This window comes from Podarcis pityusensis, assembly GCF_964106645.2.
Source record: "Podarcis pityusensis genome assembly, chromosome: 8".
NCBI lineage: Eukaryota > Metazoa > Chordata > Lepidosauria > Squamata > Lacertidae > Podarcis > Podarcis pityusensis.
The window spans coordinates 87,535,027-87,560,314 of record NC_138033.1 but is presented as its reverse complement, the minus strand read 5'-3'; the positions used below and the strand labels follow the sequence as shown (position 1 = coordinate 87,560,314).

Genomic DNA, 25,288 nt, shown 5'->3' with positions numbered 1-25,288 from the left:
TGATGATAATCCTGATGCCAATGTAGTTCCAGATGATGGCACAGATTATCAGAGCCCAAAAGCCTCAGGTGAGTCTGACGCTGACTCAGACTTAGCAGCTTCATATACTTTAGCTCCCCATTCTCCCAAAGAGGAGGAAGCACCAGAACAAGAGGATCAAAGAGTTCTGCGCAGGTCCGAGAGAACAACCAAGGGTGTACCACCGAAAAGGTTTTCTGAAGAGTTTGCAAAGACTGCGGTCACAAGCAACTCTGGTGGAGTTTTTAAACCTAGCATGAAGTGTGCTGAGAGTAATAGCACAAAACGCTTTATTTATTTCCTTACCTGATATTTGAAGGAAAGCGTGTATTTGAGTTCTGAAAAGTGGTTTGTTCAAATCTGCCTAATTAGAGATGTCAATTTGCATTTGAGAGGAAGAAATGTGTGTGAAGATTTTTCCAGAAGCTGCTTATTCAATGGTATTGTAAAAGTGTTTTATATGCCGGGAAAAGAGATACCTGCAGATATGTTAACCAAGGTTGTAAGCAGAGAACAACTTTTGGAGTGTGTGTGTAAGTTGCAGTTATGTTAAAGATTCTTGAATGGTCGGATGAAATGGGGGAGGATGAGGAGATTTCACCCCTCCCATACCCAAGAATCTCCTGATCATCTCCTGATGGTCTCTGCTGACTCTCCAGAGAAGAGGAGGCGTGTCCTGCCTATCTACTTATTCTGCCCAGCAACATATCTGTGTGTGTGAGAGAGAGAGTCAGTCAGTGTATCAGAGAAAGTGAGAGTGTTAGAGATCTTAGAGATAAGATTGCTGCTAAGAGCAGCTGCAGACTCTCAGTGTAGCATTGATTTATGCTTAGAATATTCAGCTCTGTATATAGTTTTGTACCATAGTTGTAGTTATAGAATAAAAGGAAGATATTCTACAGAGCTGCTCTCCGAGTGGTTTATACTCTGCAAAACTCTGCTGCGCAACGACTGTATTATTGAGACAGTGAATCCGGTGCTCTCAGCTCTAAGCTGTGAGTCCACAGCACTGTGACCTGTTCCTGTGGGAAAGGAGGTCTCTGGCGGTGCTACCCAGCTCACCTAGCCCAGTCGGGGTTGAGGTGCATGAGTCCAGTTGGCGCACTGGCTCTAGGGCGATGCTGACAGATACACACACAACACCCCAAGCCTTCCTTCTCTTTTAAGGCTCAGTGCAGAGCACCTTTGTCCAAGGAACATGGGGGACTATCCCAGAAACATCTGAGAAAAACAGTCCTTGAGCTTCCATTCCTTACAAGAGTTGTCCCCTGGAGGTACCTCGGAAGTGACGGAAGCGATCCTGTTCAGCCAGACCTCTGCTTTGGCAATCAGTTTCTGCAGGGGTGTCTTCCAACTTGTCTTCTCTGCTGCCTTGCTGGTTTTCAGGAGGAGTTGGCTGCGCAGCTTCCTCAACTGCAGATCCAGCATGGTAGGGACTGTTGGGGCTTCCCAGCCAGGAAGAGGTCTCCTGAGCATGGAGGAAGTGGAAAAAGTTCAGTGCTCCGCGTGGGGAAAGAGGTGGACAAAAGCCGTTCATTGCAACTGTGGCTCTGGGGGCAGAACTGAAGGGAAGGTAAAGAATGGACACTACAGTAGTGGCCAAAATTGTGGAAACGTTTAGGAAAAGTTATATATGAAATGCCCTTTATCATGGTTTTCTGTGTATAACATCTTTTATTTTGGCTATAACTTTTGATAGGATAAAAGTAATGCAACACAGCAGAATATATTGCAACAAATTAACTTTCTAATGATATACAAATTCATGGCATTATTCTAAAAAAGGTTTATGGTGTGAGTCATCATACCTCAGAAATACATATTTTCCAAAAAGTTCTCACAGTTTTGATCACTAGTGTCTCTTTCTCCTGAGTACTGACAGGCTCCAGGTTTTGAGGGGACCTTCTCACCAACTACTGCAAGCTAGGAGGTGATGGCAGTGGGTATATTAAGAGAAGCCTGGAGCCAGTGTAGCAGCTGAGGGACTCACTTTAAACATTGGGAAATTTAAATGCACCCACTGAAGAAATAGGAGATTCAAGTGTTTGGAAGTAGTTGCAAGGACACAGAACATGCTTTTGGGATGACTAGTGCCACTTTAAAGTCTCACGCTCTCTATAAAAGCCTGGTTTGGGGAGGGGACACCTTCTGCCTGGGTGTATGACCTGCCCTGCAGACCAGGAACACACCAGCTCTGCGGCCCACTCCCCTGCCAGAACTTCCACAGCCTTCTTCCCATTGCTCACTTGCAGTCTTCCACCAGTTCTTTCTGGAGCATTTTCCAAACAGCACCCACAACTGGGTCTTTGGGAGAGCTGATGGCTTTAAGAATGTCCAGGTTCTTCTTCTGTTAGGGAAGGAAGCACATGGTGATAGCTGGGCAGCCTATAAGCCAAAACCAACAGCATATCATAGTATAAAGTATATTCTATGTGTCTTCTACAATAAATAATAATAATTATGTAAGCCATCTTACTATGCGAATATGGGCCCTGAGAAGAAGGGCAGAGATCATTACATTACAACAACAACAATACAAATAAAAGGATGTATCCAGTGCTATTTCTACTCATAGTAGACCCACTGAGCTGAATGGACATGACTAAGGTCCCATTCACACCATTCATTCAGAGCACAATGACACCACTTCAAACAGCCATGGCTCCCCACCCCCCCACCGAGTCCTGGGAGACAGAATTCAAGACTGTTGAGAATTGTTCAGAGAGCACCCTCTTTCCCCCTAACAAAGCTACAATCCTCAAAATGGTATAACAATTTTTGCACGAGACTCTGGGAATCATAGGAGACCCCCAGTCCCATCCAAGCTATCAATTCTCAGCACCCTTCACAAACTACAGCTGCTAGAATTCTTTGGGGGAAGTCATGAGCATTTAAAGTGGTATAATGGATCATTAAACATGTGGTGTGAATGTGGCCTAATTTAAGTTCCTTAATTCCAATGGGTCAACTCTGAGCAGTGCCTACTTGCATCCAGCCCAGCAGTCACTGGCCTGTTTCAATGCTTTACCTGGCTTTTCACACTGGAGGTGCATGTTTTTAGAAACCACTGTATTTTTGTGGTTGTAAGTTGTTTTGAACTTATTTAACACCATGTTTTATTTAATGTTTTAACTCACCCTGTGACCTTAGGGTGAAAGGGGGTAAATAATAATAATGATTATAATAATATGGCCCAGAATCACACTATATCTGCTCTGCTTCTTCCTTACAAGATTGCCAGTTCTTCTTACTAAGTTATCGGCACCAGGATTTGACCACCTCTGCCAGGTCACTCTGTCAGAACTCAGGAATCTCCTGCGGCTGAGCTCTGATAAGAACCCTATGAAACAACAGTGGGACTTCCCGCCCTCCCTCCGGCATATGTACCCTCATCTGACGGGGCACGGCAACCTGTGGCTTCTTCTGCAGGGAAGCCGTCACTGCTCTTCCCTCTTCAAGCCCCTTCTGGCTCTAGGAGACAGCGGGGTGGGAGATGGCAGGGATTTGACTGCCTCGTCCCTCACCTGCACGGCCTCTTCCTCTGCCTCTGACACATCCTGCATGTTTTCCTCTGTCTCTGACGGCTCTAACCCTTCCTCCTCCCAGCTTCTGTCTCACAGGCAGTGCCAAATCCCATAAATTGCTGGCCCCCTCTTCTGGGTCAATTCCCTGGCCCCTTGCCTCCACCACAAACTGCTCAGAGCCCTACCAGTGCCTGGCACAGGGGCTTAGACTAGAAGACCCTTGATGTCACTCTCAACTCTATGCATCTATGATGCATGGAGATAAGGCAAACCAGAGGCTATGGTCCATGACAGCTAAGGACATAGCCTCCATGCTCAGAAGTACTATGACACTGGTATTGTGGGTGGCGGCTTCCATCATGCAAGGGGTATATAATTGGCAGCCGTAGGAAATGAGAAAATAACCTGGGATACACATCCCTCTTGCACACAGGCCATTCCACCACCCCCTGTTAGGTGTTCATCCCAAACATGCCTGCTCCCTCCAATCACTGGTTCCGGGACTTACCAGCCTGTTGTGAATGAATAGCATGGCGTTCATACTGGCGATTCGGTAGCTAATGTTCTCCCAGAATGAGGTGATGGCAACCATGGGCTTTGTGTCATACCATGGCAAGTAGTAGTAGTGGTTACCTGGAAAGGAATTGCCTGGTTTTGCACTGGGTCTTGTCTTGTCATGAAGCTGCTTCATGAGCAGTCAGACTATTGCTCCATCTAGCCCAGTGCTGTCTACTCTGACTGGCAGCAGCTCTCCAAACTTGCAGACAGAGGCCAGCCACTTGAAAACCTTTGTGGTGTAGCGATCAGACCAGTGCTCTCTTCAGCTACAAAGCTAATTGGGAAGACAACAAAGAGTCTTGTGGTACCTTTTAAAGTGTTAACAAGTTTATTATAAGCTTCCATGGGCTATGCAGATAATGGATGACTTATGCCATAATGAACTGGTTAACTCTTGATGGTGCCAGAAGATTCTTTGCTCCAAGACACTAGCATGAGCACCGCTCTGCAAAAAGTTTATTCGGTGAACTTCTGTGTATCGGTCCCAGCCTCCAACCTTCCTCACAAGACTGCTGTAGGGATACATGGGAGAAACCATGTCTGAGCCCTTTGGAAGAAGGAAGGGAACACACGACACTCATAGCATATGCTCTACCCACTGAGCTCCTGTACCTTCTACCTCTAAATAGTATTTCCCTTCACAGTGAATCCTTTCTTTTCCTGCCCACCCCCATCTGCCAGTTCATTTCCAGGCCCAATTCAAGGTGCTTGTGTTAGTGTGCAAAGCTTGTAAATGATTTAGGCCCCAAATACCTGAAAGACTGCCTCCTTTGCTACAGTTCCTCCCAGGTGTTAAGTTTAGCAGACAGGGCACCTCCTCGCTTTCATAGAATCATAGAGATGGAAGGGACCTGAGGCTCATCTAGTCCAACCCCTGCAATGCAGGGATATGAAGTAGTCCCTTACAGGAACCAAACCAAGCTTTCCAGCTCCCTCAGAGCTTTGGGGTAGATGGGTGTGATGGCCTAGGAGAGGGCATGACCTGTGGTGGCCCTTAAGTTGTGGAATTTCCTCCCCAGAAAGGTGTGTCTGACTTCTTCACTATGCAGCTTTTACTGAATGCTGAAGATCTTTACCCTGGTCTTTGGCACCTGAGATGTGTATTTTCAAGACCCACCCTATTTGGGGGAATGTAACATGCTTCATCTGTTTTTAATTCTGGATTTTAAATTGTTGTAATCCAGCCTGGGATCTGCTGGTGAAGGATAACTAATAAATTTCACCATCATCTCTTAGTCACTTGTTCCTTACCATCATACACAGCATGGCTGTACTGAGTAGTTGAGGCAGAAGGTTTGCAAGTCCCATCAAATTTGTTGCCATAGTTCCCAATGCTGACCTCAAACTGGATCTGTTCCTTGATATCAGCCAACATAGTAGCTGAATAAAAGATGACACATAACCCATACCGGATTTGAGGCAAATAGCGCTGCAGAAACAAACAAACAAATCTGTGGAACTGGCACAGTAACAAATCAACCTCACACACTTTGGAACTCCTATTGACATCAGACAGACACCTTCACTGGACTCTTTTCAGCACCTGTTGAAAACATTTTATGTTTAGACAAGCTTACTAAAATATGTAGTATGTTGACATCTGTTTTAATCTGTTTTTACTTTATCTTGGAATCTAATTATCCTTTGGATGTTTTTTATTAATAATTTTGCTGTTTTATTCTTTTTGTAAGCTTCTTTGGATTCCTGTACCCAAAGAAGTATACAATGTTTTTGAAATAATAAAAAAGGTTTATTATGAGAAGAAGGTATTGGCCAGTATCTCCCACGCATCTGAGCACAAACCTATCTATATACTTATATATAATATAATAATCTTGAGAAGCAATTAGAGTGCATACAAAAGATCCTCAAAATTTTATCAGAAGAAGAACCACCATCCTGTTCTTACAGTGGCCGACGAGAGGCCCCAGTGGAAGCATGCCAGCAGAACTTGAGCACTCCAGTCTGGCACAGCCGGCATGGGAAACCCTCCCGGTCTTCTTGGCCTGCACCTCCCATCATCCTTGGCCACAGGCTGCGCTGACTGGAGCTGATGGGAGTCCAAGAACACCTGGAGGACCCAAGTGACCCAGTGCCTGGATGGAACTTGGGTTCTTCAAGCTCTTGGCCTTGCATTTTCCAGACAGCAGAGAAGGCATGCCAGGTGGGCAGGGAATGACAGGTCAAGAGGCCTTCTCTTGCTGCATGGAGCTCACAAGCAGATCTATTATGTTATTCATTTACTAGAATAATTTATGCCCTGTCTTTCTGCTAAAAAATATAGGAAGCAATCACTGAAATATCCTGGTCCGAGAGTTTTGAGGGCCCACTTGAAAAATTTAGGCCAACATTGTGAATTGGGCCCAGAAACAAAATGGCAACTGGTGACACTGTGATAATACTGTGGTAATATGGTCCAAACATCTCACACCACATAGTCCAGCTTCTGCATTCTGGGCCATGTGAAGTTCCTCAACATCCTCCAAAGACAAACACAAGAAAGCTTCATCTGTAACTAGATAATAAAGACTGTTCCTGTTGCCAGCTGCCCGAATCCTGTGTTTCTATGATACTACAGTCTTCCAGGAGAAACATGGGAAAGTAAGAAGGGAGGAAACAACTACTGCTCCTGCAAGGTCCACATCTTCATGGTCTTATGAAACACCCCCACCCCACCTCATACTCCTGTTTACACATGGCAAGAAAATAACTTGTATATATTTTGTTCTTTGGTTACCTCCATTCTTGTAATATATTGTTCAGGAACAGCTTCTATTCTTTGAACGGGGTCCGGATCCATGTAGGTAGTCAGCTCCACTAGGACTCTTCCCTGGTAAATTATCCCTTCCTTCTAAAAGAGAAGAAGAGTTCGTGATAGAAAGAGCAGAAGGACAGACAATGATGAGGAATAATTGAAAATAAAGAGCAACGTTGTGATGCCTGTGCTACCCTTTCCTTACACTCTTTAGCACAGCCTAAAATAGCCCAGCTCAGAAAGAGTGTGCACATTCTCAGTGTTAAGAAAGAGACCCTTGGAACACAAAAGCTTGTTCTTGCCAAGGTGTACATGAGTGGTACTTTACACCGAGGAAATTATCCCTGATAAACCCTATTCTTTCTCCTTCCACATTTGAGAGGCTGTGGTATGGTTGGTACATACCTCCACATGCCCCAGGGATGGGGATTGCCCCCAGGGACAAGGGTTTTGGAAGCTCGTGTGCCAGGAGACCAGTGAGGCTACTGGTCAATGGGTACATCCATCTCTGACACTGGTCTTGTTAAATATGTTTCTGGATAGAAATTGATATCTTAATCACAAAGAGCGGCTGTGTCATTCACTCTTGGTAATTGTTGTAGCTCAGCATTAGAAAACTATTTTAGGTTTGAAGTGTTGGTGCCTTGCAGAACAATCACCCTCTTGCCACAACTCCTAAGAAGTTGAATGGACAACCAAGAGACAGACTTACACTCCCAACATTCTCTAAATTGTCCTCTTCGTTCATGAGCTCTGGTGGCGTCCTGTAGAGGGTCACAAAGCTTGGCCCGAAGCACGGCAGGAAGCCTGGGAAATTCTCTGAAACCAACAAGAGCTTGAGGGGAGGAAGAGTCTCTGCACCACCAGCCTAGTCACAAGGCAAGGCAAGGGGGCCAGTTTTGGGCGCTCTTCAAGAGGACATCAGACAGATCTGATCCCCAGGGCACAATCCATTGGGAAGTCTTCCTGCATAATCTTCCACTGAAACCAAGGAAGCTAAAAGGCAGCAGAGGGCTTAAACCTGGAGCTCTATGGGACTCCATGCCTCTGGGGTTGAAGACCAGGGGAAGGCACTGGAGGCAGCTCAATACTGGACACCACTACCCAGAATCCTCTTGGTCCTTGATATCATGTGATTGTATAGAGCCAATCCCGTAACACTATCTGCTCTAGAGCATGCCCTCCAACAGTTCCATTCCCCAAATCGGGACATCAGGAGGGGTGCAACTTCCAGTCCGGTGCTCTGGCAATCGTCTGGAGAGTTGGCAGAGTCTTGCCAAAGTACTGAATCAGAAGACGCTTTGGCGTGACCCTGCTGATGAGTGCCAGAATGCACGTCTTTAACAGGACATTCCAGGATCCAAACAGAAGCCAGGATTGCCTTCTATGATGTGGGATGTCCCACGAAAGAAGGTACAGTTGGGGGGTATGATATAGCTCTAAGACAGGGGGGGAAACTGTGGTCTTCCAGATGTTGCTGGACTCAGGAGCAGACTTTGGTAATATGGTGCCTTGAGTGAGGACAAAATTTTGTGCCTCCATCACATATTTCATGTTTTCGCAGTAATACCTTTTGTTACAGGTGCTTTTTAAATGGATCTTCTCAGTAGGTACCCGTAAAAATAATGGTTTTAGTATTATGACTATGGCTATTATTTTCTGCCCCCTTGGCTGGGCACCCTGTGCGGGGAACCAACCGCACTGCCCTAAAACCCAGTGTTGCTGGGCTACAACTTCTGGCATCCTTGCCTGCTGGCCATGATGGCTGGGACTGAAAGGGCATGCAGTCTATTAATACCTCCATGGCCACAGATTCCCCACCCAGTCTCTAAGAACTGCTAATCTTCCTCATTCTGGGCGACTTGGTCACCAGGTGGTCCCTCCAAGCCAACGATTATCCTTTTCAGACTCAGGACCTGGACCTCACCTGCCTTTGGTTCTGAGGGGGACGTAGGATAGTGTGTTCCCACTATTCCAATACATTTCAATGGGGCTTGCACCAGTGCACAGCAAATGCCAGAAGCCCTGTGACCTGGGAGGGCCCACTGTGACTGGTGCCAAGTCCCAGGCCGTCCTTTGAATTTCACCAGAATGCAATATGATGTACATGCAACGGGCATTGCATTTTGGGCAAATTAAAACGGTGGCTATAGCAGTAAGTCCAGTCACACAGCCTTGGAGTCTCTGACAACAAAGCCAGGAGGCCATCCCCTGTTGGTGCCTGCTGTCCAGGATGCCTTCATCGCCCAGCGAAGGGCTTGCTACCAGTGGGGAGGGGCCATGGAAGGCACTTCCTCCAGGATCTTCTGAAACCTGGAACCAGCTCTGCTTGCATAAGATCAGAGCTTGCACCGGAAGATTGTGCCTTATGCTAATTGAGAGGAGTGGGTTGCTGTCAGGTGGCCCAGATTTGCAGGGTGTGTGTTTGTAAAGAATCAAAGCTTGCTTACTTCCCATGTCATTCCCAGCTGAAGAGATCTGGGAAAGGCTGAGAAATGCTGTCCCCAGAACACTGCTATCTTCATTTTGTTCCCTAGAAAACAAAATAGAAGGCTCCGTGGCAGCGGGGAGGGGGACACCCCTCCCCCCCCCAGTGGCACTCCAGGTCTCTTCCTAGCCCCTGGAACTCTTCTCAACTGCACCCCATCTCCCCAGAACAGACTCCTCACTGCTCTGCTCTGTACCATCTCATGTGCCTCTCACTTGCTTGGCTGGGGGCTAGAGCAGGGCATCCATGTGCAGAAACCTTTGACCTTTGAATGACTGGAAAGCAGCAATATATCTTGGACTGGCAATGTCTTTTGGGGGCATAGTATATGGCCTAGATACTGTCCCGCATTTGAGGTGCACTGGCAGCACTCACCCATCAAGAGCACTGAGTTTGATTAGATCACACATGGAAGGCATCTGCAAAGGAAAAGGCAAGTTGGTAAGGAAACCTCTCTGCATCTGTGCTCCATGGACCACCTAAGATTCCATCAGCATCTCACATGACCAAATAACAGAGCCCAACTTCAGTCAAAGTAAGTTAGAGATGATGGGCTGTATGATTAGTTTTACCCAGCTCAGGGAACGAACTTCTCATGCTCCTAATGCCCATGTGTCCCAGAGAAGTTCTTCTCCAGCTCAGAAAATAAAACAAGCTGTTAGGCATGTGCAGATCAGAAAGTAATCAGTGATGAAGTTCAGGTGCCATGGAATTGACACGTCCCAAATCTCCTTGCACCTGGGATACCAATGAACATGCTCCCATTTCAGCACCCCAGGCATCAGGGATAAATGGAGGCCATTATAGCAGCTAAGTAAAGTTTGCATGAGGGAGAGGTGGTGGCTGAGGTCTTGGGCTTCTATTATTGTTATTGGGAACCTAACAATATTCTGCATTTTGGAAAGCAAAAGGACTGAGCTAATTTCTGGTTTTAGGGCCAGAGGGCTCTGTTTGCCAAGGCCAATTCCAAACTGAGCCAGAGCGAGGGTTTGCATGTCAGTGGTGTAAACAGTAAATAGTAGCAGACATTTCATCCTGATAGTAACAGACTGCAATCTGGGAGGACCCAGACAGGAGAGGGGGTTAAGTAACTAGCCCTCCCCTCCCCAATGAAACGTGGTGTCATGAGTGGTAGGAAGCAAGCTCAGCCCCAGCCACAAAGTGCACCCCTGTGCTCTCTCCCTCCTCACCCCATTTCTGCATAACAATACTCACCTGCATAGGAAAGAACATCAGCTGGTTCCACACAGGGTTGGCGTCTCTGAGCACAACTCTGGTCTTTAGCTGAACATGTGGGTAAAGGGAGCAGGTCAGTAAAGAGCCACCATTCTGTAGAAGGTTTAGCTTTCAGCACATGCTAGTGCCAGGTAAGATACCCACTTCTAGATGACAGGGGATAGCTCAGTCGGTAAAGCATGAGACTCTCAGTCTAATGGTTGTGGGTTTGAGCCCCATGCTGGGAGAAAGATTCCTCTATTGCAGGGACTGGACTAGATGGTCCTTGTGGTCCCTTCCAACTCTACAATTCTTTGATCCTATGACTATCTTATGAAACAGGATTATATATATTCACTTGTCTCTGACATGTAAGGCTGAGCTGCAGGGAACCAAGCCTGAAAGCTCTGGAGAACTGAATGAGCAGCGGTTCTTGCTGTCTTCAGGCTATGAGTGTACTATAGATGCAGGAGTAAGTGTGGGCAAGCAGCAGCTCCTTGAGGTCTGGTAGTTTTCAAGGACTTCTTTCCAAGGCTGAGACGCACCCATTTTGGTTCACGGCAAGTTCTCCAATGTGGTGATCAAGGCAAAGAGAAGGCTCCCTGCTACTGTCAGTGTTGCATGGTCAGTCAGTTTGGAACTTAAATGGTTATTGATGGAAATGCATTGCTAGGGTTTTTTTTTTTTTTAAAAGAATGACACTTGGTTGGTTTTTGCTTTGTGCATTTTGGAGAGGGAGAGGGAGTACCATGGAGTCAATGCGCCAAATATTACAGCAAGAACGCTGGAAAGGAGATGTATTTAATTTTTAGCTGTATAGAGAGAATATGGCACATCATCTTTTATGCAGATTATGATTAGAGCTGTCATTCAATTAAATAAATCTTAGTCGATGAAGAAATCAGTTTCTTGTTTAAATCTGCATATAGCTAAAAGCAATGGTTCTGAAGCAAACTTCTTGTGTCTTTAGAAGATAGGTTCCTCTATCATCAATGGCAGGTAATGCCTTCAAAAAGACGTTCCCTCCTATGTGAGGGAGAAAGAAAGGGTCTCTCTTAAGTTGTAGCTTGCCCTGGGATCTGCTGGTGAAAGGCAGGTAATAATTTATTAATTAGCCCCAGCTTGGATAGCTCAATTGGTTAGAATGTGGTGCTGATAGATAACGCCAATATTGCAGGTTTTGATCCCCATAGAGGACAACTGCATATTCCTGCATTGCAGGGGGTTGGACTAGATGATCCCTAGGGTCCCTTTCAACTCTATGATTTTACTAATAACAGTAGTGGTTGCCCTCTGTTGTTTGTATAAACATTAATTTGCTGCCTGAGTAATTGGGAGCAGTTTTCCAGTTGACAAAATGTCTGTTTAATCAATGCACATGTTAGATTAATCAATTAAATATGGAAGCTCTAATTATGGTTTTAGTTTCTAATTTTCCAGATATTAAGTTTGGTTTGCCACAAAAAGCAGGATTTCTACTAAGACTGTATACACATTTTTGAAAGGAAGTTTCTCTAAAACAATGTACTGCACTTTGGTATTATTTTCAACTATATATGCATTTTTATGCACACTTTCCTCCAATAAACACATTTCTGCACACATTTCTTGGGGTTGGAGAACTGCATTGTAAAATTCAAAGAGCTGCTGATTTCAAAGCATAACTACAGTTTAGTTTGTGTATAATTTCAGGAAATATGAATTAGGTAGAATTTCTCCCCCATCCACAATTATGAACCATGTACATTGATAGTGCTCCATAAAAATATTAATATTACAGAGATATTAATAGCCAGGCTCCCAGGTGTCACTGGTAGCTAAAAAATGGCACCTAGCCCATGCTGAGGATAGCTGGAAGGAGGGTGCATTGCTTTGTGTGGGGCTTGATTGCTGCCACCTCCCCAATTTCCTTAGGGTCCTCAATGGCAACCAGAAGCAGCTCACCTGCAGAAAGTGAGTCCAGTGCTATGATTTCCAGCTAAGCCTGAGGCTGAGCATGTGTCAATGAAGCACTACCTGGAAGAAAATGCCTCTCTGTGTGGAAACACCAGGACCTGCCAGCAAGGCACTCGCGTCACTGGCATGCTTGGGTTTCTGTGTCAGCCTCCTTCCAAACTGGCACCAGAGTTTTGCAAAATGCACCCTTTGACAATTCTAACAGACACACCTTCAAGTCATTCTCAAGTTGCATCTTTCCATGCAAGACATAAAAATGAGTTCCCAGGTAAATAGGAGGTAGTTACCCTGCTTTTGTTTTGCATTACTGCAACTTGTCATTTCCACCAAACACTAGGCTTGCAAACAACCATTGGCTAGGCTATTTCTGGTGAGCATCAGGGGCCTTCAGGTGATCAGGCAAAGATGGATTGAAATATTGGCCCTTTCCTCCATTTATGCTACTAGAGATTAACATAGACTGTACAGGCTAGTAAATTCAAAGGCTGTAGAATACAGAACCTTATTGTATTGTTTATAAGTAGCAGATGTTATTTTCTTAAGAGGCTACTGTCTTCCTTTAAGGAAGAATAAAATAATTAGGGCTGCATTTTACATACCAGTTTCCCTGCAAAATCAACTTCCAGAGAAGGGTCAACTGAACCGCCAGTGGGATCAACATCCATGTTGCTCCGTACTGTTGAGGAAAGTAAGAGCCCTATTAAATCTTTTTTGATGATCCCATTTTACCAGGGTGTTAGCCCTTCCTTACTCTCTTATCTGCTAGACAGCTCTAATGGGAATGTGTTGACCGCATAAAGGAACCTGGAGGAACATGAATCTGAACTATCCACCTATATCATTTAGAAGAAACGATTCAAGCCTTCTCACTCATATAATAGCCTAACAGAAACAAACCCTTGTCTGCCTGTGTTTTGACCTCTGAGCCACTTATCTGAATGTTCTTTGTTAAAAATTGTTTTTGTTTTGTTTTGTTGGGTGTTTTTTTTTGAAAAAATTATTGATTTATTTAAGTAAATCATTTCCCCCCTTGTTCTTCAGCCAAAAAGCTTCCTACAGCAAAACCCAGTTGAAATTAAAAAAACAAAACAGCAATTATCCTGTTTCCCAAGTTTTGAGAAAAGGTCAGAAGAAGCACTTTTACTTACTGTGCATGCTTGAACTGTGGAGGCCATGCATGCGCACTAATGCACCACTGCAATGCATGCCATGGTGGCTATGTCCTCCCTCCATGGTTGGAGTCAGTAGGTCTCTAAATACCACTTGCTGGGAATTGCAGGTGTGGAGAGCGCTATCGTACTCAGGTCTGGCTTGCAGGCTTCCCACAAACATCCAGTTGGACACTGTGAGAATGCTGGGTCAGGAGGGGCTTTTGACCTGACTCAGAAGGCTCTTCTTCTGTTCTTAAGCCAGGACAAAGCTTAAGGCGATTCCTCGATTATTGCCTTTCCCCCCTGCCCCTTCACAAGCAAAGGCTTAGTCCACTGTGTCCACCAACACAAGAGCAAAACTGTGCTATTATCCTCACTCTCTGGCCCACCAGTTTAACTGGGACTCCATTGTCTGGCCCAGCCCAGGCATAGAATTTCTGAAATTACAAATTAACAAGCATTTTTGCTTGCAAAAAGCAGCAAAGCTCATTAAGTTCTTTACAAAGCCTGGCATACTGCAAAGACAGAGGCAAAGTCATAACAACACGTGGGGAAGGACGTGGGCTTAGCTCCTGAAAGGACACCCCAGCCCTACTGCTACCCTATGTATTTAATTAATTGCAAATGCATATGAAAAATGCAAAGACTTTCCCCCACTGACCAGGGCTACTTCAAACATTTTTCCATAATAAGTGTGTGGTTTGTTTGTTTTTGTGGGTGGGAAGTTTTGTGGTGCTTAAATCTGTTACATAGCTTTTTAAAAAACATAGCTTTGTTTAAAAACAGCCTAGTATACAAAGGCAACATTTATATCCACTGCTCCACCATCTTTTCCCTGGAGCCCTGCACACGGCTGCCATACAGAAGGCTCCCCAAAGGAAACGTGGCTCTCTGGCTGAAAAAGCTTCCCCATCCTTGTTATACACCACAGGAAGCTAACCCATTTTCACGCCACTTTCAGTGCTCTGGAAATGCTAAGTCTCACATGAAGGGAGAGACCCTCCCAGAAGCTGCCCCTTAAGCTCTTGTCTATTTTTACTGGTCCAAACCTCCTAGGGGTGGAGGAAGGGGGTGCGGTAGGTGCGAGCCACCCAGGGTGTCCCCACCAAGAGGGGTGACAAAATGCTGGGCGGCACTCACCGCAGGGCTTGCAGTGCGCCCAAGCCACTCGTCTCTCCTGGGAGAGACATGGTGGCTTGGGCGCGTAGAGGCTCCACGCTGCTGAAACAGTCCATCCGCTGCCCCCTCCCCAGCTGTAGGGTGGCTGAGTGGGAGGAGGCAGGCAGACTCCGAAGGCCCTGCCCTCACCCTGCCCCTATGGGCGGCTGGTCTTGCCCTCATCCCGCTCCTATGGGTGGCTCACGCTGCCCCTGGGCGCACCGCTCCAGGCGCCCAAGCGGTTTCCTCTGCTGCGGGAAACCACCTCCACAAATACCTTATTAATTTCCTCTTGGTTGCAGCCTGATCAACAGATGGAGGCTGGAAAACATCCTCTGAATTTTTTATTGCAAATTGGTATAAGTGTGTTTGGCATCTCACTCTCATCATGCAAAGATTAACACATGATACGAGGAAACCAAGGGACCAAGCTACATCTACTGATCTTAATGGTTATCACTTCAGTCTATATGAGATCTGTAACTTTAAAAAAAAAAATTGTGCTGCAATTTGCAAAATAAAATCAGTCTCTCTATAGAAAAAGACAAAAAAGAGAAAGGGGCCATTGTCCCTATCTTGGTTTCGCACTGCCACCCCACTGTGACAAAGAGGGCACTTTATGAGTGTGGTACAGGGATGCAGAGTCACCAAGAGGTTTTTCCTTTGTCCATTGTTTACTGCTGAATCAGAACAAACACCCATACTCAAAAACCCGATTGGGGTTTCTTCTGATTTAGCAGTAAACAGTGAGTTTTCTGGGAAAAGCAGATGGGCAAACGAAAAACTTCTCGAACTTGTGCCTAGAAAGCACTGGCCAAACAGAATATTGTGTTTGTGTGTGTGTGTGTGTGTGTGTGTGCGTGTGTGTGTGTGTGTGTAGAGAGAGAGAGAGAGAGCAAACTTACTTGGAGACAAATCTTCTGCTCGGTATACAAAGAGCTGGAGCATGGCTCTGCGTACTGCTGGCATTACTGCTGCCTGCAGGAGGTTGGCCTCCAAATCGCCACTGTCTGGCAAATGGGCTGCATCCTTGGAGAAGAGAAAGGCGCAACATAAACCTGTGACCCAGATGCTGGTGGCTGGTGGCCCTCTAGATGTTTTTGGCTCACAAGCCCCATCAGCCGCAGCCTGCCCCAGCTGTGCTAGTTGGGATGGATGGGAACACAGGAAGCTGCCCTATCATGGATCAGGCCATTGGCCTACCTGGCCACACTGACCAGCAACGGCTCCCAAGACTTTGGATGGGAGACATTCCCTGCCCCACCTGGAGATGCCGGGGGTGGGGGGCAGGACTTCCTGCAAGCAAAGCAGGTGCTCTGTCAGGGAGCTCCCTTCCCCATAATCCTTTTTCAGTCTCAAATATAGGGAGGGCCCTAGGTGGGTGAAAGCTGTCACAGACCATCCCTACAGAACACGGAGGGAGTTTCAGATTCAAACAGGGCACTTTCTGTGTTCATTTCAGTGGCAGCTGCAAAAGGAGCACAAACACTGTAGCAGGAACAAATGCAATGTTGGAACCAGCCCACAGTTTTGCAAGGAAAGCTGTGGAAAAACTCAACCCAGTTTAACAGGCATGCCGTCTCCCAAGAAAACAGTAGATCTGGCATATGGGACCTGCTGTCCTATAGCTTCTCCCTGTGGTGAGCCACACAGGAGGGCCACATGGGGGCAGGGAATGGTGTAAGGTGGGCCTTTTCCATTTGGCCAGGTACTCAGAGTAGAATTCATGGTTCTATTCTCAAAACAACCTTATGAGGTAAGGTAATGAATTAATTATAGGTCTTTTTCCGCTGCTTGTTCATGTCCCTGGAAAAGTTTGCAACAATTCAAATATAGGCACAAACAAAACTTAAATAAAGCTAAAGACTGCTCTGGTGGTGTTTCCTGCTTGGCAGGGGGTTGGACTTGATGGCCCTTGTGGTCTCTTCCAACTCTATGATTCTATGATTCTATAAAGACCACAGAATTGCAAGAGCAATTAAAATTATCTGCAAAAGGTGAGAGAAGAAAAAGCAACAACAAACAAAAGACAGGCTTCAGGCAAACTTCTCTGGGGAGGGTGTTCCATGCTGGAGTGCTACTACCCAAAAGGCCCTTTAGATAGTGGGGGAACCCCAAGCAGCTTTCCTGTGAGGTTCTTAATGTAGGGGCAGGTGCAAATCGAGACAGGTGGTAAGGTCAAGATGGAGCAACTGGACCCCATTCACCCACTGAGCTTCAGGGCAAAATAGGAGTTTGAACCTTGTTCCCCACAGGAATAAGTCTAACACTCCATATCCACCATCCCAGTCTGGCATAGGAATTTGGGTGGGCACCCCACATAGTAGAATCATGGAATCATAGTTGGAACGGATCCTGAGGATCATCTAGTTCAGGAATATGCAGCTGTCCCTTACTGAACCCGCAACCTTGATGTTCTCAACACTACACTCTAACTAACTGAGCTATCAACTGAGCTGCTGTTGGCATCCTGTAGCAGGACCCAGGTATAGATAATATTTATCTTCTTAAGAATGTTGCTGCTAAAATCCCAAGTTCTTCCTATTTAGGCTGCTGGTACAAGGCCACCAAGAGTTCTGCTTGTCTAGTCAGCCTGTCCTGCTCTACTAAACTGTTTAGCAAGTTGGCGTCTGACCTACCAGTCTTGAAAAATGATGCTTTATTCCATTATCCAAACAAGGCACCCCATCATTTTAATAGCTGCCAATGGCATCACATGAACTTGAATGCCCGTGACAAGCCTCTGTTGAGGTGGTGAAGATGTTGTAATGTAAAGATTTTTACCGGCGCCTGATCTCCAGCTCCAAGGACACAGAGGTTAACTTTCACATAGCCCCTTAGTCCGGCATTGAGATTAGCTGGGTCATAGAGGCTCAGCCATTTGCCCATCAGAGCATGACCTAGGGAAAAGAACAAGAGCCAACATTCACACCATCCAGAAGTGCCATCTAATTGTGGATAGACATTCATTTTAAAAACATTAGAAGATCCTGCTGGATCAGGCTTGGCCAGAATCCTGTTCTCACCAGGGCCTGCCAGATCCCTGTGGGAAACCTGCAAGCAGGACCCGAGCCGAGAGCCCTCTCTCCCCCGGGGTTTCCAGCAGCTGGTCTTCAGAGGCCTTGCTGCCTCCAGCCATAGTCATCATGGCCAGCAGCCATTGATTGCCTTTTCCTCCATCGATTTGCCGCATCCTTTTTTAAAGCCATCCTCAATGGCGGCCATCACTGCCTCCTGCGGGAGTGAGTTCCACAGTTCAATATTTTAACTGTTTAACTGCTTTGTGAAGAAGGGCTTTCTTTTATCTGTCCTGAATCTTCCAACATCATTGATTGTTCTTGAGTTCAGGTGTTATGAGAGAGGGAGAAAAACATTTCTCTGTCCACTTTCTCCAGGCCAGGCATCATTTTAGACACCTCTGTCATTTCACCTCTTGCTCACCTTTTCTCCTAACTAAAAAGTCCTCGCAGGGGAGTTGCTATGAGTAACAGTATCACAAGGATGCTTCCCTTCTGTCAAATGTCAATATAAAACTGTGTGACCTGGTCAGAGTCCCTCTTTCCTTACTCTGTAGGTAATATAAGCTGTCAAGCCCTAAATCTGAGGTCTGAGCTGAAACTTTTCACAAGTTTCCATGAATGGTTTTGGTCCTGTTGATGAGGGCTTCCTTTTCCAATTCTTTTAGGCACTCCTTGTGAAAAGGTTAATCTGATTGCTTACATTGCCTCACTAGCTCTCACTCTCAATTGCCTTCAATTGCCATCACCATATACTCAAATCTGACGGGCTCTATAGCGTAGTAATACCATCCCATGTCCTACAATAGCCGGTTTACATTTCATTTCCCACAAATATACATAGAAAATAGGCAATTTAAATATAGTAGTAGCACAACAGCTGTAATATGTAATACAAATATAATGCACTACAATATAAAAAGCATATTAGCACAAAACAACCAGTAGGACAATTAACAGGATCTAACACCAAAAACATCCATGGAGCTTGTGATGTGAGGATGGAGCACAAAGCCCAGTGGAGGGCGGAGGAAGGGAACAGTGGCTGAAGGGTCTTGGACACCCTGCCTCCCAAGAGCCCTCAAACTCGCCACTGGCTCTAGACAAAAGTACCTGGAGATTCATACACAAGCCCGATCTCAATCTGCAGAGAGAGAAAAACAGAAGGAGTTACAGGAATTGTCAAGGTAAGGAAAAATTGAGCTGTGGGAAAATTTCAGGGCAATTCAGAATATTGCAAAGAGTTTGTGGTTAGACTAAATTGTGGTGGTTTTTCCTTTTTGCGGGAGGTGGGGTTCCCTTCCAATCCTGTGATTTTATAACTAAAATGGGGTTCCACAGGAATAGGGGAGATTGCTAAAATGGTCAAATGCTTCTTTATTAAGGAAATAGCATAGGCAGGTCTATTAAGTATCTGTATTGTAATGTATGCTAATGTGTTGTCACAGAAACTCTAAATCTCTGGAGGCTCTTCTGGGTGGTCAGTGGAAGAGGGTGTATCTCCCTCCCTCTCCCTGGCTAAAGGGGATGTCTTCAAGATATCTCTGTGTGGAAAAGGACACAGGAGAATGGCCGTCTAGGGGCTGGAGCTGCAGAAGAGACACAGAGGCCTGACTTGCTCTCTGCAAGAATCCAAAGCTATGGCTTTGGTGACCCACCCCAGGAACCTAAAGTAGGAGGAAGAGATAATCAGCTGGAAGATTAATGCTGTAAACCTTCCAGAACATGCTCAGCCTGTGTTTATAAACCTTCTACCACAGAAATCACCATCAGCCTTCCGTGGCCTTCACTCCAAGGAAACCAACCCAAGGTATGAGCTGGGACTAGGGATTTACAAATTCTGGTTTTCTAAGTTTCTCCTTTTTCCAATCTTAAATTCAGTTCTTCACATTTCTGCAGCAATTTGGTTTCCTTAGTGTGAATTTCCCCTAATTCTTAAATGCAGTTTTGACAAATATAGACATGTTTGCAAGCACACTCCCCTATGGTAATGCATTTTTGTATGGCATTTTCACTGATGTATGCCTTTATAGGCAAACGATACCCTAATATAACATTGCATTTAGTAGTTGTTGCTCTAATGTAATTAGCTGCCATAAATAGAGCCTGTTTAAGCGTTGGATGTTGCCAGATGTTGAGTGCTACCAGTGGTAAAACAACAAACAAACAATGAATGAATGTCAAAAGCTTGGCTGAGAGATCAGCACTTCTAAAAAAGACTCTTTCCCTTGTCTCGGGGGCCAGCCCAGAGCAGCTCAAGGCCCAGTCCTGAGTTCAGGCCCACTGAGCATCACCAGCAGGGAGGCACCTCTTGATTTCTGCCTCTCTGTAGATATCAGCCAAAATTGCATCTGCTCACCCTGAAGACCCCAATGAGGGAATCGGCCCGTATTGCCTTGGAGTTCAGCACCTAAAAAAAGAAACACACATAAATTCCCCTCCCCTCCCACAAAGCTGCCTTGTCTGTCTAGTATAGGGGTTGGCAATGCAGTGCCTCCAGATGTTGAGGACTACAATTTCCATCATCCTTGATCACTGAAATTGCCATGCCGGGGCTGATGGGAGCTGAACTCCAAAATACTATATGTGGAGGGGCCCCCACCACATTGGTTGTGTCTGGTCTGAGTAAGAGGCAATTGTGGCCTCAGTCGCAACTCCACTCTCCCCCAGGCAGTGACTAAAATAAGGAGTGATAAAATAAACTCAACCAGACAACAATCTGGATTAAAAATGGCCACAACTTTACAGAAGTAGGTGGAATTTTGGCTCAGGCATCGGGTGTACTATATATTTGTTTTAGCCTCCTGCTGGAGGGCTGAAACATTTTCAGGGTTATGCCAAGGACTTTGGCCTCTCCAAGACACCAGGCTACTGAGGTGGCCATGCTAAGGCCATTTGCTGGAAGCTCTAAGGCCCGCCTGCCCCATGCCTGGCTTCTGGACAGAGACTTCCACCCTCTAATGGTGTGTCCTGAATACGCTGCTGGTACTGGACTGGGCGATGCACCTTCACCCAAAACATATGGAGGGCACCACACCACATGGGTTGCCCCTAGTCTAAGTGAGATACAATTAGCAGCTGCGTTATCCTTTTGCCACTTGCATTGGGGCTTCTTTTGTATCTTCGAGGAAAAGGAATAGATTTAAGGGTTTAGAATGCAAAACAGGCAACCCAGGAACAACACACTGTCTGCGCAGAGGGTGTGGAAGAATGGAAAACATAATCAATGGGAGCTGGAGGAAGGTGACTCAAGAGCCACCAGCCCACACCACTTCTTCTGGTGTACACACCACACTTGCCTACCGTCAGGCTAGGCGGGGAAAGGGCCACAGTCCAGAGGGAGACTACCTGCTTTGCCTGCTGAAAGTCCCAGGTTCAGGAAACTCCAGGTAAAGATGAGAAAGACATCTGTTTGAAACCCTGGAGAGCTGCTGCCAGCCAGTGTATAACAAATACACCAGCAGCCTGATTTGATACAAGACAACTTCCTATGTTCCTGACTTGAAAGAGCTAACAAAAAGTGTCAGGGTCAAGCTTGGACTTCACCTGGGCAATAGTGTGTTGGTTTTCTATCCTTATTTCTGGTTCCCCTGCCTGATGGCTTCTTCTTAGGCCTCAGTCCCAGGAATGGGTGTCTCCTCCTTTTGCCCTGCTAGCTCTCTCAGCCCACATCCACATCATAAAGTGCTATGATACCACTTTAAACAGTCCTGGCTTCCCCCAAAGGATTCTGGGAGCTGTAGTTTGTTAAGAGTGCCAAGAGTTGTTAGGAGACCCCCATTCCCCTCCTAAAGTTCGGTTCCTACAGTGGTTTAACAATCCCTCTTCACAGGGAAATCTGGGAATTATAGCTCTGTGAAGGGGAGAGGGGCCTCCTTAATAGCACCCTTAATAAAGTACAGCTCCCAGAATCCTTTGGGGAAAGTCAGGACTGTTTAAAGTGGTATTGTAGTGCTTTAAATGTATGGTGCGAATGTGGCCTAACAAGTGAAGGAATTCCAATGGGTCTACTCTGAGTGGAACAACCTAGTTGCTTAACAGTCATTTGTGGCCTTTTAGGTGTTGTGACCTCTTGTGAGAAGGAAGCGTGGCTGGGGAGTGGCAAAGAGTGCCCACAGTCCATGGGCATGCAACGTCTCAGAAGCAGCTCATGCAACCTCTCACCTGGCCAGGTTCCCTGGAGCTGCGATGAATGACCCTGGGACCTTGCAGTGTTTAGCTGAGGATGTGGATTGAGGACAAGGTTCTAGCTAATTGCTGGGGACGGTGGTGGGATGGCCTTGTTCCTATATGCTTGGGAATCTCTGTTTGTTCTTGTATCCACTCCTCAGTTTCTGCTACGGCTCCTTCTGCCTCCTTGTTCCACTAAGACTCTCTGAAGATTCCGGACTAGAAGTCACTTTACATCTGGTCTGCTTCTTCCTTTATAAAATTGCCAGTTCTGCTCCCCAGGTTATCAGCCCTGAGTCCGAATGAAGCCTGCCAGAGCTACAATTCTCAGAGTTCCCTGTGAAGAGGGATTGATTGTTAAAGTACTCTGGGAATGGTAGCTTTGTGAGGGGAGCAGGAGTCTCCCAATAACTCTCAGTGTCCTTAGCAAACTACAGCTCCCAGCATTCTTTGGGGCTGTTTAAAGTGACACGATAGTGCTTCAAATTTATGGTGCTAATGTGGCCCCAGTTGCCGACAACCCAAATTGCTGCTTCTTTACAAGAATCACAAGGTAATGCAATCACAAGACGTGTCTAACCTTTTGTCCTCCAGAGGTTGCTGGAATCCAACTCCTATCATGCCAGACTTTGGGGGCTGCTAGGAGCTGGAGCCTGCCAGCCTTTGGAGAGCACCACACGGGCTGCTCTTGAGGACATGGGATTCTGTTGAAAAGGAAGGACCAGATGTCGCTTTCTCACCTGGATGTCAATGAACTGGTCGAATAGTTGCATAGGTCTCTCATCAAAAGTCTGAACGAATGTCTAAGGAAAATCAAACAAATGTGAATGAAGAGAGGTACCTAGGTTGCAGTAAGACAGGCATAGGCAACCTCGGCCCACCAGATGTTTTGGGACTACAACTCCCATGATCCCTAGGTAACAGGACTAGTGGTCAGGGATAATGGGAATTGTAGTCCCAAAATATCTGGCGGGCCGAGGTTGCCTATGGCTGCAGTAAGATGACAACCTTGCAGCAGAGGCAATATTGAAAAGTCCTTGTTACAGCTTCAAACCCATTAAAGGGCTTTCCACCTGAGTAATCATTCATGCATAGTTTCTACTTTTATGCAGCTATACTATAACAGGAGTTCTCTGGGTACTCACAGGAAGCAAACCAAAACAAACCTAATAAAACAACAAGAAAAGCAAAACACAGAAGCATAATTTAAAACTCAATTATAAATAGAGTGGCCCAGAGGTAAAATGTATGTCATTTAAAAGGTCTGGGTGAATAGGCTTGTCTTCAGCAGGTGCAAAAAAGGACCATAAAGATGATACCACCATCATGCATGTTGTTGAATCCCCTCCAAAACAGTTGTCTTACGTGCTGATAAAGAAAATAGAATATTGTTAGAAGGAGATGCTGTGTTCAGTCAAGCCATGGAGCTTGCTTTCCAGGAGGCAGTGATGGCCACCAGCTTGGATGGCTTTAAAAGAGAATTAGAAAAATCCATGGAGGAGGAGAGGGCTGTCAATGGCTCCTAGTCATGATGGCTTTATTCCACCTTCACAGCTGTAGGCAGCAGTGCTTCAAAATGCCACTTGCTGGAAACCATGGGAGGGGAGAGCGCTACTCTTGTGCTCAAGTTCTGCTCCCTCGTTCGCCACTGTGAGAACAGGATGAATCAAAACAGTCCCCAAAAGCAAAGGTGTGAGCATTTACTCTCATGTCCCAAGATAGTTTATTTTTCACCAGTTCCAACTGGTCCCAACTGCTTGAGCGACTAAAGGTTAATTGGTTAGTCTACCAATTATATCTAATCATTTTGGACAAATGTAGTTGCCTTATGCTGAACCAAACTATCCCAGGCAAGAAAGGGTTTTTCCTGTCTGTTATTTAAATGGAGGAGGCGGGAAACTGTTTAACTGAACATGCCAGTTTGGATCTGATATCTGCATGAGCAGGTTGTTAATAATAATGTTTGATGTTTTATTATTTATTTATTTTAAATGTGTGTTTGAAGCCACCCAGAGTATAAATATTTATTTATTTATTTATTTTTATTATTATTATTATTATTATTATTATTATTTTATCCCTAAGCTCAGTGACAGAGAATGCTATGAGTGCAAAAAAAACCCAGGTTCAATCCCTGGCATATCTAGGTATGGATGGGAAAGACTGGAGAGCTGCTGCCAGTCAGTGTTGACATTACTGAGCTAGGTGGACCAATGGGCTGACTTGATATAAGATCACTTCCTTTGTTGCTTTACCAATGAGCTATAGGCTCTCTTTCATTTTCTTTGGATTGCAGTTGACTATGGTCTGGACAATAACACCATTTACTTATATTGGACCAGGAAAGTAGCTTTCCTCTGCCCAACTGGCTTCCTCCACTCGATTTGTATAGTTATTGAGCTATTGCTGCTGGATTGTAGATAGGAGGAAAGCTGTTCCTCTTACTCTCTACAGCAGGGGTAGCAAACATGTTGTCCCCCAGATGTTGTTGGATTACATCTCCCATCATCTCTGAGCACAGACCATGCTGGTTTGGGCTAACGAGGGACAGAGTCCAGCAACGTCTTGAGGACCACAGGTTCCCCAACATTGCAGAAATGACTGCAAACAGCCTCATAGTGTGTTCATTCTAGAAAGCAGGTGGTTCATAGTGCCTTTCCAAATACAGCATCTCTTCCTCTTAGCAAGCCAGCACCTTCAAGTCCTAAGATCCTGCTACTGCACAATGACTTTTTCATTTGAGCCCCAGACAGGAAAGCCCCTGTCAGCCAAGGACAGTGTTTGTGCATGCCACCCGAAAGCTCACAGAATACCAACCTCATTGTAGTAGGGGCTGATCCCAAATTTAATTCTCGTCCTGAACACGTAATCCCCAATAGAGACTTTGACCACCGGCTTGATGTTGTTTTCTTGCAGCTGCCGGCACTCTATTATTCCAACTCGCACCTAGAATGAGAGAGACAACATGTTGGCCACACTCTGAAAGCATCTGTGATCTGTTGTCATAGTCTATGGCCAACAGGCAGGTGAGCAACACCCAGAATGGAGACATGCTTGGAGAAAGGGCCAAAATAAGAGAACAAAGAGGTGGAGGTGACAAGGGATAGTGGAGCTCAGACTTCAGGATGTAAGCCAGTGGGTAGGAATGGAAGAAGGCAGCATTTTCTGGTTCGCCACGTATATGTCACACGCTCCACTGTTCCACTGCAGTTCATCTTCTGCCCAAGCCTGCATTACTTCTCTCACTATCCACTGCAGTGAAATTACATAACAAATGT

General features: G+C 45.7%; 1 protein-coding gene across 5 annotated transcripts in view; it reads right to left on the bottom strand.

The window, feature by feature from the left end:
• Positions 1-25,288, bottom strand: part of FER1L5 (fer-1 like family member 5) — a 93,758-nt gene that overhangs the window by 47,798 nt on the left and 20,672 nt on the right. For 4 of the 5 annotated variants that reach the window (XM_081017231.1, XM_081017235.1, XM_081017234.1 and 1 more), the window contains 16 exons: positions 24,828-24,956; positions 22,751-22,813; positions 20,200-20,250; positions 18,954-18,984; positions 17,608-17,723; positions 15,729-15,852; positions 13,114-13,190; positions 10,559-10,627; positions 9,719-9,762; positions 9,306-9,388; positions 7,568-7,674; positions 6,838-6,951; positions 5,352-5,529; positions 4,051-4,175; positions 2,265-2,365; positions 1,297-1,486 (listed from right to left, as the gene is read on the bottom strand). In XM_081017231.1, coding sequence (XP_080873357.1) covers positions 1,297-1,486; positions 2,265-2,365; positions 4,051-4,175; positions 5,352-5,529; positions 6,838-6,951; positions 7,568-7,674; positions 9,306-9,388; positions 9,719-9,762; positions 10,559-10,627; positions 13,114-13,190; positions 15,729-15,852; positions 17,608-17,723; positions 18,954-18,984; positions 20,200-20,250; positions 22,751-22,813; positions 24,828-24,956 — 1,602 coding nt within the window. The remainder of the gene's footprint in view (positions 1-1,296; positions 1,487-2,264; positions 2,366-4,050; positions 4,176-5,351; positions 5,530-6,837; positions 6,952-7,567; positions 7,675-9,305; positions 9,389-9,718; positions 9,763-10,558; positions 10,628-13,113; positions 13,191-15,728; positions 15,853-17,607; positions 17,724-18,953; positions 18,985-20,199; positions 20,251-22,750; positions 22,814-24,827; positions 24,957-25,288) is intronic. The other variant, XM_081017233.1, reaches the window with a different exon arrangement.